General features: G+C 46.3%; 1 protein-coding gene across 4 annotated transcripts in view; it reads right to left on the reverse strand.

Annotated features, from left to right (window-relative positions):
- SETX (senataxin) overlaps positions 1–20,343 on the reverse strand; it is a 55,926-nt gene continuing 35,583 nt past the window's right edge. For 3 of the 4 annotated variants that reach the window (XM_039862919.1, XM_039862921.1, XM_039862920.1), the window contains 11 exons: positions 18,819–18,920; positions 18,526–18,641; positions 16,992–17,063; positions 15,211–15,360; positions 14,329–14,436; positions 11,200–11,387; positions 10,624–10,716; positions 8,948–9,112; positions 7,793–7,891; positions 6,757–6,844; positions 1–3,145 (listed from right to left, as the gene is read on the reverse strand). In XM_039862919.1, the coding sequence (XP_039718853.1) occupies positions 2,405–3,145; positions 6,757–6,844; positions 7,793–7,891; positions 8,948–9,112; positions 10,624–10,716; positions 11,200–11,387; positions 14,329–14,436; positions 15,211–15,360; positions 16,992–17,063; positions 18,526–18,641; positions 18,819–18,920 (1,922 nt within the window). In that variant the 3' untranslated portion in view covers positions 1–2,404. Of the gene's footprint in view, positions 3,146–6,756; positions 6,845–7,792; positions 7,892–8,947; positions 9,113–10,623; positions 10,717–11,199; positions 11,388–14,328; positions 14,437–15,210; positions 15,361–16,991; positions 17,064–17,287; positions 17,561–18,525; positions 18,642–18,818; positions 18,921–20,343 lie in introns of those variants that run through there. The other variant, XM_039862922.1, reaches the window with a different exon arrangement.

Here is a 20,343-nt window from a genome sequence, read left to right on the forward strand (position 1 = left end):
TCAGTTTTGTTTCCATTTTTTAATTCTGCCATTTTCTCGTAAAATTTAGGTTTTTAATAGACAACAGATCTATTGTTTGCCAAATCCCAGCTATGAATTAAGAGCATAGAAAGAGTCAAAGCTACAGGAAAAAATTATCAATGTACACAATTAATTTTAGAAAATAGTTTAGTACACTTTGTTATAAAACATTTCCAGATTATTCACATGTACTTATCAAATTTGCTCCTGATAATACATGAAAACATATTAACTAAATAAACCGTGCATAATAAATCCTATGCAAATTATATACAAAAAAGCAAAATAAGAATACATTCATGTTGAAAGAATATTGAAAGAAGACAGGGCACGTTCTTACGGTGCCGTGGCAAGGACGAAGCAAACAGCCGTTTTTCGCCCTGTGATGAGATTAACTACCAACCAACAACGCTATGACAGCCACAGAGAGCCACACTCTACGTGTGAAATGCGTTATGCAAATACTTTTACCAGCCGGAGCAACAAGAGCAACAAAGAGTTTCCGATGCAGGGTCAGAGGGGACTGCGTCCTGCCGGGAGAGGCCGGGTTCCACAGCTCTCCTACTCACCCCTGCATCATCAGACCAGGCGAGCCGACAGGTGAGCACCGCGTGTGAGCCCAGGCACCAAGCGGAACTGCAAGGACACTTCTCTTAAGTCATGTGTTGTACGCACGAGCACAGCGGGAGAAGCTACTGACCCCGACTGTGTGTCCTGCCGCCTGTACACATTTACAGAGTTGGGGGACTAAACTGTCACCACTCCAATAACTGCTAAATTGAACATTTTACCGAGAGAGATGGGAAGTAAACCTAACCAATGAAATTTCTTGCCAAAGGCACACGCAGGAAACTCCTGGATGGGGTGGCCCTCCCCTCACCGCCCGCCAGGGCCACTCTCCACTGGCAAGCGGGGAGCAGGCGCGTCCCTCGTTCGGCATCAGCAGGTGTCTGGACACCGGTGACAGGGACACGTAATGAAGGAACAGGACGTTTGAACTTTTGGCAACCAAACACTTTCTTTTACAGCTCTTAACTCATATAACTTCAGTAGAACTTCTAACACAAAGCCCTTTATGCTTCAAAAACGAATGACAAACGCGAACGTGGCGCACACATCCACCTCCAGGGACTCAACTTCCGGCCGAATTGGCTATAGGCGCAGAGCGCTCTACACGGCACAAGCCAGATTCTAACAACTGTCCCCTGCCACCGCTGCACTATCCCCTCTCACACCGGAACGCGTGCCGGAGCGTGCCTGGAAACCGGGGCTGGACCTCAGGCAGCCCCCTCAGCCCTCCACTCACAGCACGACGCCTGACGACCCGCAGCGTGGCCTCCACAGTTCGGATGGTGTCCAAGACCCTAGGGGACCTGTCAGCCCACCCCTGGTTCTGAGAGCTGAGCCTTCTCCGTAAAGGGGTGTTTCCTTCCTGCCTAAATTATCACACCGGGCCTGACGCCATCATGGTCCCAAGCTGCCTGGTGACAGAAGCCCTTGGGAAGGTGTTTGACACGAGGCTTTCCAGGCTCTGCTTAAAATGAATTAGTTGGCTGGGTTCCCCTGGCAACCCGCAGGCGGCTGGTCCTGACCCAGCAGCGGGCACCCACTGAGCTGGAACCGTACCTACTGGAAGCTCACGAGCTGCCAGGGGCGTAAGAAAAGATAATCTGAGAGTGACCCTTTCATTTCACACCTATTTCAAGACGAATTGCCGCTAGAGAACTATGTGCTCACTAAACAGGTGGGCGAGCTAGTCACAGAAATGCCACATCCTGTGCCAAGGTGCCTCATCTAGAACTGTCCCACATCGGTAGAACCTGACCCAGCAGAAATCTGCTTCCCGCAGCTTCCAGGGATCTTTTTTCAACAGAACTAGGGATGTCGGAGCTGCCGGGCGGGCTGCTGGAGACCTGTCTTGCCATGACAGGTTGACAGGCCCTGCCCTCCTCCTGCTTTTCTTTCGTTTTTTTAAATATAAAATTTGTTCTAGTGAAAATGATTAACATTTTAAGCAGAGGAAAGAAAAGTGATCTACTAGATTCAATTGTAAAAGGACTTTGTTATTTGCTATACAAATACACATTTCAGCTTTTACAGCATCCGCTCCGATTCGACCTAACTTTCTTCAAGAAGAACAAGAGATCAACAAGTCACGTCTGGCGCTTCAAGGCCACTGACATCGAAACGCAAACGCCCTCTCCAGAGTTTCTGCAGCTGACAGCAGCGCTGAAGATGACCCGCAGGCCCCGGGTCACCACGTGTTTTCCCCGTTTCCCAACAGCACACACACTCCCTTTAAGGAACAATCCCATCAGGACAGACCGTCGGCCGCCACCTTGACCTGCAGCAGTGTTCGGCCGAGGTCTGGGCCGCAGCTTCCCTACGGGAGCTTCCTCTTCTTGGAGCTGCGGTCCTCCCTCTCCGGCACCCGGCCATCCCAGGAAGAGTTCCTCTTGGTGTGACGGCCCGCAGGGCCCCGCCGCTCCTGGTTCCCCTCGCTGGAAGCCCTGGTCTCTCTCCGGTGGCCGTGCTCCCCTTCCTGGTCACATTTCCTTTGATCGCTGGCAGCATCGGTGCCGGCGGCTGGAGGTTCACTCGGCACGCGAGGTCTGTGGCTGCTGCCGGTGGCAGAGGGCTGCTCTGCGAGGCTGCCCAGAGCCTGGGGACTCACGCAGCCTGGCTCCCCCAGGGGAGGCGTGGCTCCAGGATACTGGGGGCTCAAGGGCTGTGGGTCCTGCAGGCACTTCCCTTTGGTTTCAGGGCTCACGCCCATCCTCCTAAAAAGCCGCGGGTCGCGAGGCTGGTCCTTCGCAGGCGGCCTTTCCGAGTCCTTTGCAGCAACAGTCGCAAGAGCCTCTTTGGAGTCAGAGGCTAGGTGGCACAGGGACAAAGCAAAAGCTACCTTGGTGAAGCTGCTGTCCGGCTTGGTGCCGGGCAGGTCGCCGCCCTGGGGTCTGGCCACCTCGGGGGTGACGGTCAGAGGGTGCGTCAGACTTCTCGTCAGCACGGGCTTGAGTTTCAGGATCTTCATTGCGTCGTGCTTGTAGTTTTTGTCACAGGTCTTGATAATGGCACCGCGCTTCTGTGCGTCCTGAATCAGGTGATTCCAGTGCTGGTTCTCCTTGAAACGAAGAGGGAGAAATAGTTACGCCCCAAAGAACCGCGCACCTGCTTGCAAAGCGTGCAGTTCCGGCTCTGATCCCGAACAGACGAGCCCACGTTTATGAACAGAGAGTCTCAAGAATCCATTACTTGTTAGACGAGGCTGAAAGGAAAACAGATTAGAACACAGCGCGACACACCACGTCCCCGGATCTCCCCACCCATGAGGAGAACGGCTTCCGTTTTTGCCACTGCCACTCGTGCTGCCTGGGGACCAGACGCCATGCAGATCTGCACTGGCTGACAGCAGCCTCATGTAGCTACTTAAAGTTCAATTAATCACAATTAAATGAAATTAAAAATTCAGTTGCACCAGCCACATGTCCAGCGCCTGGCAGCCGCCTGCAACCGTGGACTAACATGCCGGACACTGCAGACACGGAGCAGCACCATCAGCCAGAAAGTTCCCTGGACGCTGCTGATCTTGAGTCCTGCCTGCCTCTTAGCAAGGCTGACGAGCTGGAGCTGGAGCAGGAAGGACCCTAACTTTTGAGTGTGTGACAGTTCTGGAAAAAGGTCCACAGCTTTTACCAAGCTCCCAAAGGCCCCAACTCTGGGAAATAAGCACTTCGCTCCCTGAAACGCCACGCCAAAGCCGCCGGGCCGCCGTCCGTCCCCCTTCTAGAGAAGCTGAAGCTACAAAAAGCTCGTATGAGGGGGCAGCCAGCCCACTGCATGCGCCTCCCGTGCCCATCTCCAGCTTCCTCGGCAAGGAACCGCCTCTTCACGGCCTCCAGAACTCAGACCTCTTCGGAAAGAAGACAGAACGAGCACGAGGCAGGAAAAAAGGCAAAAGTTAGAGGAGAGAGAAGAAAATGGGGGGCTCTGCTCACGGGGGCCCCAGGCTACTCATGGGGTGGGCAAGGTCAGTGGGGCACGTGCACGGTTCACTGCTGCGTGACCAAGTCACCTGGCCTCTCTGAGCCTGTTTCCTCATCTGTTAAATCGGAATATTTAACTGATTCTAAATGTGCACTGTCTTCGCACTTTACCGTTTCTACACTTGGGGTGCCTCTTGGCCGGATGGCGCTGCCACATATTTAATCCTGGAGGAATCTCTGGCGAGGCAACTATGACCCCTGAACTTTTCGTCAGGAAACGATTTAAAAAAATGCATCTGGCTCTGGCCTGAAAACCTGTCCAAAGACATCATCTGATAAGACTCTAGGAAGCACTGGCTTTAAGACGTGGAGAACAGAGACGGGGGTTGGACGAAAGCCCCAGAGGCCATGGTGGGGGCGCTCAGACGACGCCGCGCCACCAGCCTCTGACCCTCTAACCGCACAGGGCGGCCGGGTGTGTGCAAGGACACGCATCCTTGACCTGGGAAATGACTAAGTGGTGTTACACGCTCAAAGTGGAACACTTTTAGGAGTGCCCCAGCCTATTCATTTCATTCGTGTTTTCTCTTATGGATGAACAGGCATGATATAGTGAAAATCTGTCTGAACAAGTCTAAGAATTCAATAAATATAAAACAAAACTTCTAAGTTGAAAATAAGGTGGTATGTCAGTTTAATAGTAGTTCAGTAAAATAATGCTGCACGCTGTCATTAATGGCTTCTTGAATTTGATAAACTACAGTGACAATGCTGACTCCCCAGGGCTGTTGTCAGGTTTAAAGGAAGTCATGTAAATAAAATGCAGTGAAGGGCATACGCCGGACAGGCCCCCTGCAGGCAGTGCCAGGCAGTGCTCGGATGTCTTCTCATGCAGGAAAGCTCTAGAAATTCTCACCCTGCAGCTGAAGCACACATGTGAAGCAGGTGGCCAAGTCTACTACACCTGAACTTGGTGTTTAATCCAATCCTAAGGCCACAAAAACAGCTCTGAGAAGGGCGTCGGAGGAAATCAATCAATCCACTGATCCCATTTCCGTAAGGAAACGGGAGCGTAAAAAAGCCCCAAGGCAACAAAAGTCTGTCTGAAAGCCTGAGGATGAACTGGCAGATTTTTCTATTCTATTCCATTCTTTACGTCTCTTTTTGTAGCCTGAGTCCCTAGAGTGAAGCCAGTGTCACAGCAGGAGGTCCGCAGTCTTCCAGTTTGTGCCAGTGTGACCCCCCAGGCTGTGAGAATGGCTGCTTCCCAGGTCCTGGTGGCCTTGCTCACCCGCCCTTCGTCACTACGGCTCGCGTCCAGCCCAAATCTGACAGGGGTGCGCTGCCAGGGCACGAGAAAACTCCCAGGTGGCAGGTAACGGGGGCAGTAAAAATCGGGGTGCCCACAGGGTCCCTGTAATCAGCTCTACCAACATTTTACTTTACAGATTTAAACATCATCATCAAAATTCACCTGTGTGAAAATAATAATAGTAACAGATTATTCAGTTGACAATAAGTCATTTTTTAACACTCAGATCCTTATGGTCACAGGAAAAATAGTTTTAAAAAAACTATTTTGAGGTTAACATAGAGTCACAGGAAACAAAAAAAAAAGTCCGCAGAGGCTCTGGGCAGCTTCGCAGTTTCCTCACATAGTTATGGAAAAAGCTTTTTAAACTTTTAATTTATATGTTAATTTTTGTAGCAGAGGGATTTTGTAGTGAGGACAGAAAAACTTTTAATTATAAAAACATATCACCCCACTGAATTTTACCCTCAAAAATACGAACGAAAGTTCAATTTCAAAGAGCAGAAAGAGCAATACTGACCTCCAGTCCATCAGAGGCATTTAAGAGCGATGTAATAGATTTACTTTTACTTTTTACTTTTTTTTTTTGCTTAGATTTGCTTTTAAAAGCTTTAAAATGTCAATATTTGTAACACAACAGAAACAAAGTCATTAGCAATACTTAAAAACAGGGTATACAGCTTTTAAAAATTCTCAAGGAGGCACACAAAAGTTCAAGGCCACAGATGTGAGAGTTGAATGAAAGGCTGTACTTGACCGCCCCCTGGTGGCACTAACCAAAACAGGAGAAATCTACTGAGTTGGCTTCCATCCTGTAACCAACCAATGACAGTGAAATTTAGAAATGAGAAAAACTGAAGTTATTACCCCTAAGGAGACAAGTAGCAAATATATGCTTTATCTAGCTGTAATACCACCAAATTAAGCTGTACCATTTGTCTACCAAAGAGGTAATATCACCAAATTAAGCTGTACCATTTGTCTACCGAAGTGGTATACCACTCACTTCTCAAGAGCGAGCAGTATTGCTCTAAGTGCCAAAATGGAAAAAAAAGATCCAATAACTCTTGTGAGGTCCCCCTCTCTGGCATTAAGCTGGGCCAAGAGCAGCCACAAACGCTCCTGTTTGCTGAGTGCCTCTTCCAGCCTTTTACATGCATGGACTTACGTATCGTGTTAGCAATCCTATGATGTGGAAAATTTTTTAAACAGGTGACCCAGGGCACACTATGGGCCCTGGGCTGAGAAAAGGGGAGAGGTTTCCAGATGTAAAAGCTCTAGGAAGAAGTCGCTGGAGGACGCGCAACTGGGGGAAGAGGCGCATTACTTTATGTATCCCTGAAACCATCTCCATTTTCATGGAGAATAAACACTGAACCTCAACCCAGTATCAAGATGGGCAAACTTGAGTTCTCTGGTTCCCAAGAATGCACCTACCATCAGGGTCCTCAAGTGTCCGAGGATGAAGAGGCTGTACTTGGCTCGTGTAATGGTGACGTTCAATCTCTGCAAACTTGCCAGAAATCTAGGCAATGAAAAAGAAAAACGAAGAGTTACTTCTCTCTACAGACTGGCTTGGCACGTCAGCGTGGGTGACACGCAGGCAGCGCTCTAGCGCTTTCCTCGGGCTCCTTCTTCCTTAAAGTCGAAGAGCTTTCCCCTCCTTTCCCAGCACAAGGTCCCTGGCCCAGACGCGACTCCACATTAAACACAGTGATCAAAGCACCTGGTGCTTTCAAGTGTGTAGCTTCGAGGGCATCATTACCATCAGAGGAATGCGTCTGTCAGTCTCCTATTTTGACCTGAATGAGATACTAGAAATTTTAACAGTATGATTTCTAAGCCTTAAAGACATCCTAAAAATATGATACTAGATCAATGTGTCTTAAATTTAAATATATTTGAGATTATTAAAATATTGTGGATCAGAAAAAAGGTCAGAAATAACAACTGGTGTATGATAAGCAGAAATTTCAAATTAGTTGGAAAAGAATGGACTGTTTGCAAAATGGTCTTGAGATAACTGGCCTCAATTTGTATATACAGACTATCTCTAGGGAGGGGCAGGGATAACTTAAATTACTATTTTAAGAACAATTAAATTTATTTACAATCTACAAATTCCACCTGTCACTACTCATGAGAAGAAAATCTCAGGGCCCCCGAGACTCAGGGGAGTTTTCTGTCACCCACTACACGTCCTTACCATCCACAGCAAGTAAACGGACAGTAGTTAGGGTTAACGAAGTTAGCCAAAGCAGGAAACAGAGAGAAGAGGAAAAACACGTAAGCCACATCCCACGGGAGAATAACACGCCCCTGCAAAATACACTTGATTCAATGATTTATTTCACTTATTTAATAAAAGAATCGGTTCGCACTGTGACATGGATTAATACATAAGGTAGCAAGAGAAGCGGACCCAAGAGTGGATCAATTTCACGACTTAAAAAAATCAATGACAGTTACTCACCCGATTGAGCCTTGCATGGCATTCGCTCTGACACACGTGACAATGACACAATCTTTCTGACGACCCTGGAATGCATCCACAGTATCTACTTCCGCTGGCCTATTTATGAGAGAGAAACACGTTTACTGGAAAAAGTAAGGTAAGTATTAAATATGTTTACATAGTATTTTTCAGAAACTTTTTCATGGTATCTTTATTTACTGAAACATAATGCGCATAACACAGACTCCCCATGGTAAAGTACACCGTTCAGTGGCTTCTCATCCATTCCCTGTGCTGTGCGACCGCCAACACTATCTCATGTCAACATCTCTGTCACCTAAAGGAGAAGCCCTACCAGCCCTCAGTCTCGATTTCCCCGCCTCTCCAGGCTCTGGCAACCAATGAGCTACTTTCTATGCTGGACATTTCGTGCAAATGGAATCATTGTGTCTGGCTTCTCCCGCTGAGCATGTTTTTAAGGTTCATCCATGTCACAGCGTGTGTCAGTGCTTCATGCCTTTTATGACTGAATATTTGATTGTACAGGTATACCAAAATTCATTTATCCATTTACAAAACCTGGTCCCGAGTTCTTCTTTGCTGGCAAGTGTTCGATGACTAGCTCCACCTCTACTTTCTGTAAGTTGGTACAAATTTTCTATTTTTTTCTAGAGTAAATTTTGGTAGTTTGTGTGTTTCTAGGTTAAGAAACCTTAGATTTCCAAAATCTAAACTACTGTTTTGCTGCTGAGGTACAAAGAAGACAAAAATGTGACCTTCGCCCTATACGTTAAAACACTAAAAGGGACAAGTAATTTAAGTGAAAAAGGGACAAGTAATTTAAGTGAAAAAGGGACTTCATGAGCCCCTAGAACTAGAATTTGGATCGACAAGTCACGGAACTAAAGGCAAAGGCCTTGGAGATGGGTCTCAGTCAATCCCACTGTCAAGTCTGACGGTGCTGACACTGCGGCTGGCGGGACAGTTGTCTACAAGGGCGACAAGGGCACCCGTTCCCCACCCAGCACGAGCCTGCGGACGCCGGTTAGTCACTGCGAAAGGGAGCAGAGGAAAGAGAAAAGGGAGACTTCGCAGCCAAACTGTCTATCCCCCTTTCTTCTCTTTCATTCATCCGAAAAGCTGGAAATATCTGTAAAAATATAGGTGCCTCACCCTTTTCCATCAAATTCTTTGTCCAACTCCTTCTGAATCATCATCTTCTGAGCCTTGTAATGGGTTATGATGCCGATGTTTCGGAAAGAGACATCTTTTTTTTTGTCTTTAATAAGTTTAATTATTTCCATTACCAGTTTTATTTCTTGAACATTTACATACGAGCTAAATAAGATAGAAAAAAAAAAAAAACACGTCAAAACTAAGAGTGGTCCAAGTGCTACCTTAAGGCTCGCTTTGCTTTCCACCACAGTAAAGGGCAGACCAGTCAGTCAGCAGTGACTCGGGGAGGCTGGCGCAGTGACCGCTGACACCGCACATGCACATAAACAGAAAAACCACTGTCTGCTGGAACGTGAGGTCGTAAGGGAGAAATGAGTGTGCAGTCAACTGAAATTTAGGTACCAATTTCTTAAACATCTGTTAACATGGGGACAGCAACAGTAAGAACGGAAGGACAACTATGAAGATGTTATAAATAGCTTCATTAAAGACCTGCTACCTTCCAGACCCCAAGAAAAGGACTTAGATGTGTCCTCTTCCCTAATTCCCCACCGCCAGCCATGCAGGTCAGGCACCACACGACCGAGTGGACGCCACCTGCACAACTGAATGTGGTGCGAGCCCCCGGGATGAGCCGCACGGGGCCTGCAGCAGGCCAGGTCCTTGCTGGCCGCCTCCTTCACCCCGACGCGTCTCCCAAACCGCACGTGTGCCCTCGTCACGCCAGATGTGGCCTGCAGGGACACTGGGGTGCACTGCACCTGCACCTTTTAGTCCTGAGGCCACGAGCCTTAAATACCCACTATCGTAACTTCAAAACTTGCCACAATTAGCTCGCCATCTCTTCTGTCCTCAAAATCTTTACTTTGCTTGGTCCCCTTTCAGGTCAACGTCCCTCTGTGACCTTCCACGCCCACCATGCTTATGGGGCTCCTTTCGGCCTCTGCTCTGCCCCAACAGCCCCCCGCCAACCCACCCCTCTGCATTGCAGACCCCAGCTGGCCGCTTCTGTGTTGCTACCTCTCCACCTCTACTGACCGACGTCTGACCCTCACTGAGGATGCAATCTGCTCTGCAGCCATCACAACACAGGTGGAGTTTGCGTCCCCTTGAACTTCATGACACACGGGTGGTGTCTGTACCTCAAGACGACTCCCTCCTCTCCCAGCAGCTCTGGCTCCTCTGTGTGTTTCCTAACCAGCAACCACCAGTCCCGTGTTGTCATTCACGGGCCACCTGGATAATTCAACACACATCAAGGACCGTCCGCCTCTGCCTCACACCTTAATTCAGCTAAACCCATACTTAGCCTTCGCCACACTGAACCTGACCCGACTCTCTACTTGGTTGATGTCTGCCTCCCGTCAGAGCACAGCGAGCTTGCACTGGCGCCCAGTGTCCTCCTCACAGCTACGATCTCAGCAGTTATCAACTCAAGTGCCTGCCAACTGTCAGAGAGTACGAGCCCCCTTACATACTGAAGAAGAGACCGAAATACACAGAGAAAAATATCACTAATGTACCATCAAGGAAGGTATCGACCCGGCTAAGTCCAATGACTGCGCCTGGCCTGGGCAGAGAATTGTGTGTGGAAAAGTGTTTTGAACATAAATGCGAACGAAACTAATCGAACAATTCTGGGCCCCTCGCTGGGTACTGAAAGGGGAACGTACTCGTTGTCCCGTCTCTCTGCGCCGTCTCCGACGTCGAACACCAAGTAGGGTTGGAACAGCCAGTCTGACGAACACCGGATGGTCTCCGTCTGCCTACGAAGAAGCAGCCGCCATCGCCGTTCAGAATACGAGTCAAGTCAGGAGAAAAGTTTTGTAAATTATTGTGACCATCTTTTTTTTTCGTAGGAGAGGGAGCTGGGGAAAGTACGGGGACAAGAAGGACCCTCTCCTGAAATGTACTTTAGTGAAAGACTCAAAATGGTTTTTATTTCTATTCTAGTGCTACGGGGAATGATCTATGTAATTAAAACAATCATGACTGGAAAGTTACTCATAACAGAGGAAATGAGAAAAGCAAGCCATAGAATCCTATGTAGAGGAAGGTATGATTTTTTTTCTAATAAAAAAAAAGTAAAAAAGGATATGCGTAGCACAAGGGCTGGAAGGGCACATCCTCACATGGTACCAGTGCATATCTCCGAGTAGTACAGATGTGGGCGTCCCCCGCTTTTCTGCTCACCCACATCTGCTGTGATCAATAAGACTTTTAGAATCAACGAGCAGGGCGGGACCCACCTGTTCGTCTTCAGGCTTCTGCTGTAGATGTAATTGGACGGGAAGAGGCAGATGTCCGGGTGCATGCGGTACTGGACGGTGAGCTGCAGCACGGGCAGCCTGCCCACCACATTGTGCTCCACATTCTCCTCCAGCAGTTTGTAGAAGCGGGCCATCATCGACTGCTCGTAGCCATACTCCTGGGCCTTCTGACAGGGCGGACAAAGTCGTAGCCTCTAAGCATTTGTCTGCACTCTCCCACGTGACAACAATAGCTGCTGACTTTCATGAGCACGTGGCGAGGCTTAGGTGCCGCCACCAACAAGCAGAGACCTGAGAGAGTGGGGACTCTGCCCCTGAAAAGCCAGGCAGCATGACCGTGATGATGGTGGAGGTATCTCCTCCAGATCTGGGAAACCCACACACTGCTCAGGAAGAGATGGGACCTTGTGAAGGCTCACAACGGAAGCCACACTGATGCTAACACAGGTCACTTGGCTCAGTGATGAAAGAGGCAGAGACACATGACACAGACTATTTCTAGGGTACGCTCGCAACCAACAGTAACATTCACTGTCACTGTAAACGAGCCCTTTAAAAGACCAACTCTTCATCCATCCCTCCAACAGACACCCAGCATCTAAACTTTGGGGTGCTGAGACCGCTACGGTGACGAAGATCGAGCCTCACAGAACTCACAATCCAGTGGATGAAACAGACAACGGACTAAGTTGATGCATAAACCCAAGAATGGATTACAACCTGCAGTCTGAGAAACAGTCATCTAACTGACAAATGAAGAAAACTGTCCTAACCGTCATCATGCTTGTGCCCTGGGATATACTTTTCGATGTCAGCATCACACCAAAATTCAAAAAGCATTATATAAAAACCTAGAAACCAAAATGTGCACTGAGATGATGGATTCTTCCTGAGTGAAGTTAAACACGTGGGCAAAGTCTGAAGGTACCTGTTTCACAAACTGTGAGAGCGCGAGAAAAGGTATTACTTCTTAAATGTTATTCAGATATGGGATTTTAAATAGGTTTGTGTAACTAAAGAAAATGTTGGTAGACATTTGACAATTTCATTTACATCCCTAAGATTTTATCTATTCAAGTTAGCCAAAACACCTCATTTTGAATCTTCTCTCTGAGAAAAACAACGTCCATGAGGCAACGCATCTACTTCCAGGAAAAAAATGGGGTTCATTCTACAAAATGAGGTAGGCATATATGTTCCGACATGGAAGGATATACCTGACCTATTTACTGACTGGAAAAAAGCCAATTTGGCCCTGCATGACGCTGCCACCTTTACACAAAGCCATAGCTACGTGTGCGCACGCGCACACAGACCTCACGCCCACCTGACGTTCCGTATTTCAGTAACTTAGTTACTGCGTCACCCACTAGAATATAAACTCCACGTTCCACGGAGGGCAGGGACTTTTGTCTGTTTTCTTCACCGTCAAAACCCCAGAACCTAAAACAGTACCTGAATTAGGCCGGCACTCAACATAGACTGAAAAAGGTAAAGAAATGAACGCACAAATGCCTGGCAAGGTTTGTTAAACTACTCACTGAACCGTTCACAGTAATTACCCCTTGAAAGGGGTCACTAGAATGGCATATCGAGGAAATTAACTTTGTAATTATTTTCTGAATTTTCAATAAGCCCGTATTATTTTTGCAATTACGAAAAAGCCCAAATGAATTCTTCTCATCTTTGTTGCTTTTAATCAATCACTGAAAAAGACAGGAAAGGTGAGGCCCAGAGATAATCTGTTTTCGCTGTGTGCAGCAGCCCTTCAAGAAGGTCCATCCGCACTCTCAGAAACTGCATCATTACAGAAATGCAAACAGCTGGCTCTTCACTGTCCTCCACGAAGAGAGTCACCTGCAGCAGCTTTCCTACTGACACGGGCTTTTACTCAGAGACGAGACGGTGAGCTTCCAGGCCACCCCAAACATAACCACGCACGTGTGCTCAGACGTCAAAGACCTGCGCTACCATTTAGAGTGACTGCAACGTTAAAAAACAATGACGACGACAAAATCCACATGTGCTCATTCCTCAACCGAACAGAAGAAATGCTTTGAAAACAATCTGTTCTATGGGATTAGTCATGCAGCCGCTACTCTACATCTGTATAAGTTATATGTAAAAACTGTCCTAACAATATCCAAAGTTCATTAAATTTCACCAAAACCATGGTCAAGACCCATACAGATTACCCAACACAGCCACTAAACCAGCGGTCCTCAACCCTTTTGGCACCAGAGACCAGGGCTGCTATCTAACGCCTGAGGATCCGAGGCGGAGCTGAGGCGGTGATGCTGGCGCTGGGGAGTGGGGAGCGGCTGCAGATACAGATGAAGCTTGGCTCGCTGGCCCACCGCTCACCTCCTGCTGGCCCACCGCTCACCTCCTGCTGAGCAGCCCAGTTCCTAACAGGCCACGGACCGGTACTGGTCCGTGGCCTGGGGGTTGGAACCCCTGCACTAAATCCGGAATCTGGTATGTGTATCTAGGAGCCATCTTCAGGGACCAAAGAACCTAGCGGAGTGGATCACACAGTGCAGGTCATCTTCCCGCACAGGCACAGCTCACAGTCGCATTCCTTTCCTGTCACCTTCGCTATCTGAGGATGTGAGGGCCACAGACATTTTCTTGCACTACAGGATAAAGAACTCTAAAAGCGGAAATGTACTCTAAAAATAATTTCTCTTTATAAAGTTTTCTTCAAGTTTGCACATATTTAAATATAAATCAGTAGGTGGAGATGCTTTTCCTTGCTTTTAAAGTTCTTTTATTGCTTTGGTGTTTACGTTATTAAAATGAATTAAATACAGTCTTTCAAAGAGCTGCACACTGCCGTTCCCAAAGGAAAAAGCCCAGTGCACATGGAATGGGGTCCTTCTAGTCCTCTGGTCTCTTCTTACATGGCTCCTGTCACGCACATACAGAGCACAGTTACGAACAGAGGGACCTTTGCAGAGACTCTGACTACGTCTCAAACAGCGGTTCTCTTTTCTCAGCCTTCCCCACTTTTCCCTGCAAGTAACGGATAATGAACCAAAAAAGACCCCCTCAGAAACGCCCCACGCCCCTTCCACTTGAAAGAAATGAGAGTATAAAAAGCCTCACCATAGAGATGACGGTGGGAGGGAGCTGCTTGGGATCCCCCACGAGGATAAGCTTGTTGCAGCGGTGGATGAGTGGGGTGAGGGTTTCCACCTCACAAGACTGCCCGGCCTGGGGAAGGAAGAACAGACGGAGAGTGTGTCTCAGTCTCTCTCCTCCTTATCTATCCGCGTATGGTCTAATTCTCAAACCTTCTAACCATTCAGAAAAGTATCACGCTTTCTCCTTCTGCACCGAATATCAAAAATAAAAAGGAATTTCTTTAGTTAGAAAAAGGAACAAACAACAAAAACGAAAACACTCTATTTAAAAAAATTTACACGTGTATTTTGAAGTCAGCCACCACTCAAGTGCCACTGATACTTGGGAACCAGCCACAATTAGAAAGCCATGGAATGCCCCGGGGTTGTGTCTGAGGGAACTGTGCGTCTATGTATGTCCCCACCCCACCCCTTTCCTCCTTCCTTGCTCCCTGGCAGGCCTTTCAATTGCAAGACTCAAGCACCTCTTCGATTCAATGACATTTTCTTCAATGAGTCCCTCACTCTCACTTTTTGTATTCTTTCATTTTGGTGACTACTGGATTCTGGATCTCCTGGGTCGATTTTCTACCTCATTTTCCATCTCTGGCTCTACATTCTAGCGAACAGTAGGTACCTAATAAATGTTTGCTCAATGAATGAACTAGAAATAAAGGATGTTGGCTGAAAAAACCGTGGCTCAGAGCTGACCAAAGTTATATTTCAACATAAGGCAACACACGTTAACGGCAGGTAAAAATAAGATGCGAAAAGACCATTTTGTCGACATCTCAGCAGCCTCTGCTCATCTGAGACTAGCTCCTCAGAGCACTGGTCAAAGCTGTATGCCCAACGGCTCACTGACCTCATCGACAATGACGCAACTGAAGGGAACCCCTCCCTGTCCCCGAAAAGCGGACTCGAGCAATAAACCGCCACTTGTGCTCAGTGTGCAGCAGATGATGTGGGACTCCAAGATGACATTGCTCTGTGTTTTCTGTGGGCGGCCTTGAACCTAAGGCAACAAATATATCAACATTCAGTTGTATATAAATTTTCAAGTATGATAAGCCTATTTTTTCTATAAAGCAACCCTTTATTATGCTACAGAATAATATTTAGTAAACGTGAGGGGAGAACCCCAAATCTAGACGGCAGCAGAAACAGTCAAAGTAATCAGAAGCCACCAGAACACTGCTTTGCAGTACGGTCTAAGCTTAGAATATGATTTAAGAACACTTAAGAAAAACTTATTCACGGTCTGATATGGTCAAAGTAGATTACAATTCTTACAGCCAAGTGTATGTCAGCAGGCATCAGAATAAGTAGAGATTAAATCATTCTACTGAGTTGCGAAGCAATTATTTGAGTAAAATCAAGATCAGAGCTAAGCTTAAATATGTTTTCCTGTTAGTTTTTAAGTATTTAGTGTTATTCCCTATTTAAAGGCTAGTACCAACAACATCGCCTGTAAAACTGATGAGCATCCTACTCCCACAGGGAGAAAAACCCCGGTCTACACATCTATAATGAGATGTACAGTGAACCCCTGGGACAACTCGGGGAGCCAGGCGCCGACTACCCACACCGGTGGAAACCCTCGTATAACTTAAGTCAGCCCTCTGCACATGTGATTACCAACATTGGATCAAAACTACAAGTGTACTGTGGTAGAACCAGGCAGTGTGAATGACACCTCAGTGCTCAAGCTGATAAGCTAGTGTATTCTTTCCAGAGAGCCGGGCAGCTTGTTTCTGATCCTGCAAAGCAGCAGTGATTCATCTCTGCATGTGGTATATTCAACCAGGGAGGTGTGCGAGCTTCAGGAAGTGGGCAGTAACTGTGGCCCTCCAGTGCTCACGTGTCTGAAGTACTGTCACATACGTCTCCTTTCAACCACCCGAGAGTAAAGCTGCCAAGTGCGACAGATTCAATGACCCACAGAACCTGACAGGCAGCAAAACCCACAAGACCTGTCAATGTTAAATTTGGGAACATTAATTTTGGGCTCTGTTTAAAATTTTAATGAAAACCTTTCCATATAATTTTTAATTTAAATAAACAAACTGCTAATGGAAATACGCATCAAAGTCAACTATTTTTATTTAGCCACATGGAGAAAGCTGATAATACATTCAAAAGAAAGGTCTCACCAAAAATACTAATGATTACTAGTTGATATTACCATCTCTCTCTGACCCCCAACTGAAATACCGTATTATTTAAAGAAATCCAACACAGAGTTGCCACTGTCACGCTACTTGAATTCCAACGCAGGTGACTTTCTTTTTAATAGAGAAAACAGCCACAAACCTATTTTTATTTACTGTTTAACTGATAACAATTATAGCTGATTTTGCAGTTTTTGGAGGGGAGAGTACCTAAAAAAGGTTAATACTTACTCAAACATAGAAAAGGAAAAGGTATTTTATCTTAGAAATCTCAGGTGGTGATTAAAAAAAAAAAATGTAAATGTACACATAATTACACTACTTTCTCCACTTTTGTATTTGTTTGAAATTTTTCATAATAAAAAAAATTTTAATGTAACTGATAAAAGCCCACAGGGTTGTCTGAACTATATCATAATTAAATTAACAAAAGAAAAAAAAAAAAACAGAACAATGCTATAGGTTTACGACTTACCTCTTTAATTTTAGAAGCAAGTTCCTGCCTTTCTTTTGAAACTCTGGCAATTTTTTCGTCTAGTTCTTGTCTCTGGAAAAAATTAGAATGCGATCATTAAAATTCAACTAAGCATTTTAAAATGCTTTCCCAATGGACTGCTTCGCAGTTCAGAAGGGTGAGTCTCTTATTTTACCAATGAAAACCATGTTCTTCGCAGTGAAGTCCCCACTCTTCCTGCATCGCTGTGTCCAGAGTTTAGCTCAGCTACTCCCTGGTGCTGCTGCGTCTGTAGCCACTTTGGCCACGCGGCCTGCAGAGACCTCAAACTTACTAGTGCTTTCACCCATGCGCACGCTCCAGGCAGCAGCCCACAGAGCTCTTGTGATCAGCAGTCTGCCCTGCCTCCTAGTGCCTTCCACTCACGTGCCCCTCACATGATGCCTTCTGGTTTCAGTTGACCAATCCGGCACTAGCCCGGGAACCCCACAGACTCTAATAACGGCATGCACTCCAGGTCCTGCCTCTCTCTGCCTGCACTGACCTCCCCGTGTGGCCCCTTGAGGCGTGCCACGGACTTCCTCCAGGACCTGTGAGTAATCCATTTCTCCATTTTAATGTCTCTTGTGGGGTCCGTTGTTGAAAGCGGCTCACCACCCGGTACCCCACCATCTAGCACCCTGTGCTCCACTTAGTGTCAATTTGATAAATTCTTAGCACTATGTAAGATTGTTATGCCCAGTGTATATAACATATGCTATTTGTTTGCTGAGCATTCCAACCCTTCACCAATTTCTAGGTGGTTCAAATGAGGTTGCCAGTCACACCCCAACCATTCCTCTGGCCAGTTATAGGCATGTAACAGGCCTGGTCGAGCGTGGCATCGATCCCCTTAAACACAGGGACTAATCAGAGTCTTTCCTTGGCACTGATGCTTGAACAATGGGAAAGACCTTCTCCATTTGTGGGTTTTCTAAGCTGGGATGGTGGAGCCTAGAGATTCTGGCACTCGTCTTCTCCCGGAGAAGAAATGGCTGACACACAGAAAAACAAATCAAGGGTGGAGAAAGACATCGTTTGAGGCTCTGGGCCTAGCCTTCCTGAAGTTAGTCCATTCCTAGACTCCCCAGGGGTGTGAGCCAGTGAATTCTCTCTAACTTCACTTGAACTGGGTTTAACATGTAATCAAGACACTGGATGCGTTCAGCATAGCTTTACCATAAGGCAGGCAGCAGCCAACTACAGTCTGCGGGCCAACGTCATCTCCCCGTCCGCTTTCACCAACAGCTTCGCTGGCACAGCCGCACCCCACTTACATGTGTCTACTGCTGCTTCTGCGCCGCAGCGGCAGAGCTGAGTACTTGAAATGGAGACCTGCGGAGTCTCGTCCTTTTCGAAAAGTTTGTTAGCCCCTGATGTAAGGCATATGGCTTCTGTATACATTTTTATACACAAATTATGCTATTCCACAATGGAAAAATGGCATCAAATACTCATCGATTAGTTTGTGTACCTAGGATTTATAAAAAACATAAATCGAGAAATATTTGGATACCTGTATTTCCCTCCCACCTCGGCATAAAGCACGCTGGCGGGAAAGGTCATCGAGTTGATGATCCAGATATTCCTTTCTTTTGTGCATCTCCTGGACATAAGAAGGTAAGTCTTTTTCTAAAAAAAAAAAAAAAAAAAAAGCTGAATTATATACGATCCTAACACACACGCACACGTAACAAGAAGAAAAACCAGTTTGCGAAGCTAGACTGCCTCTAGTGTCAAGCCATTTTCTACCACCCAAAAAAAAGCAAATGGAACTAACGTGAGGAAGGCACCTCCGTCAGTACTCACTCATTCTGTGGTTAACCTGGCTGTCCAAGCTGAATTTCAGGACTTCATTATTAATGGACTTTTCTGGACCCAGACGTACTAAGTTTATATCTCCACAGTTTCCTGTTGATAAAAAAAGATTCACGCTTAGAGATCAAGGACACTGCAACGTCTCTGCACAATTCCTCCTCCTCAGCAAACACGTGAACAGCAGAGAGGGGCCCAGCATGTTCTGGTCGGCAGGAGACCTGGAACCGCCGGCCGCGTCAGACACACTGCCTTAGAGACTCTTCCTAACACCCCTGCGACGCGAGCTCTTACCAACCCCACCTGACAGAAGCCAGGGGGTGCTGTCTAAACAGCACGTGGCAGAGTGGACATTCTATTAACCGGTTCCTCAAGTTATGTTTTGTACAACACCCCATGGTAAAGTCTATTTGGGAAATAGCGAATTAAAATAAGATTTCTTAACCCCAGGATATTTTAAGGATTTATAAAGGCTTGCATATATTAATACATATGTGAATTTCTAAAACAGAATCTTATCTGACCATTAATCCTTTTCTGCAGAATACGAAGAACAAAGTTTTTGAATATCTGCTCTATATCACATTGCTACTCTAGAAATTCTGAAGATCATTCCAAAAACTGTAAGCATCATTTAACTGGATTGTTTATTAACCACGTTTTTATTTTAGGTTACCACATTCTAGATGTTACATCATCTAAAAATCCCCCACTGCATTATTGGGCTAATTACAGCAATCACGCAGAGTTTATCAACACTCATCCCATCTGACACATCACATACTTATCTGTTCACTATCTCCTTCCACTGAATCTAAGACCCATAAGAACAGGGATTTTTGGTCATTGCCTAGAACAGTGGTGGCACATAAGTACCATAAACACATGTTGGATGAAGGAGTGAATGACTTACACAGTTATCTACAACATATTTTTGTTCCTAGTTTAGCTCAAATTTCTTTGAAATTTGAAGCCACCTGCTCTGGCCAACATTTACTTGGAGGTTTCAAAACTGTTACATTACTTATCTTTCCACCAAAAAGGTAGATGAGACTACATGGAACCTTGCCCACTATAAACACCGAGAAACACTCCAAAAATTATAACTGACATCCTTTAAATTACAGGGTGAATTCATAAGAACGTAAGAGAAATTCCCAGGTGCCAACAACGAAGAGAAAGCTGAAAACCAGAGTTTAAAGCCCTGAGAGGCTGTGGCTTCCCCGAGGGACAGGGTGAGGGGTCAGGGCTGGTCACTATCTCAGTGCTGAGGTGTTTTTTAAATTTACATTCAATGAAATGCAGAGAATTTAAAATCTTTAGTTCTACAGCTGGCAAAAGTACCATTGTCTATAATGGCAAAAGTACCATTGCAATGGAGATAAATGTCTACAATGGCAAAAGTACCACTGCAATCAAGATAAAGACATTTCATGATGCGGGCCTGGGCTTTAAAGCCCACCAGAAAGCAAAAGGGCCTGAAATGGGTGGCAGAAAGGAGCAGAAGTGGCTCCATCTT

This window comes from Pteropus medius, unplaced genomic scaffold (genome assembly GCF_902729225.1).
Source record: "Pteropus medius unplaced genomic scaffold, Ma_sr-lr_union100, whole genome shotgun sequence".
NCBI lineage: Eukaryota > Metazoa > Chordata > Mammalia > Chiroptera > Pteropodidae > Pteropus > Pteropus medius.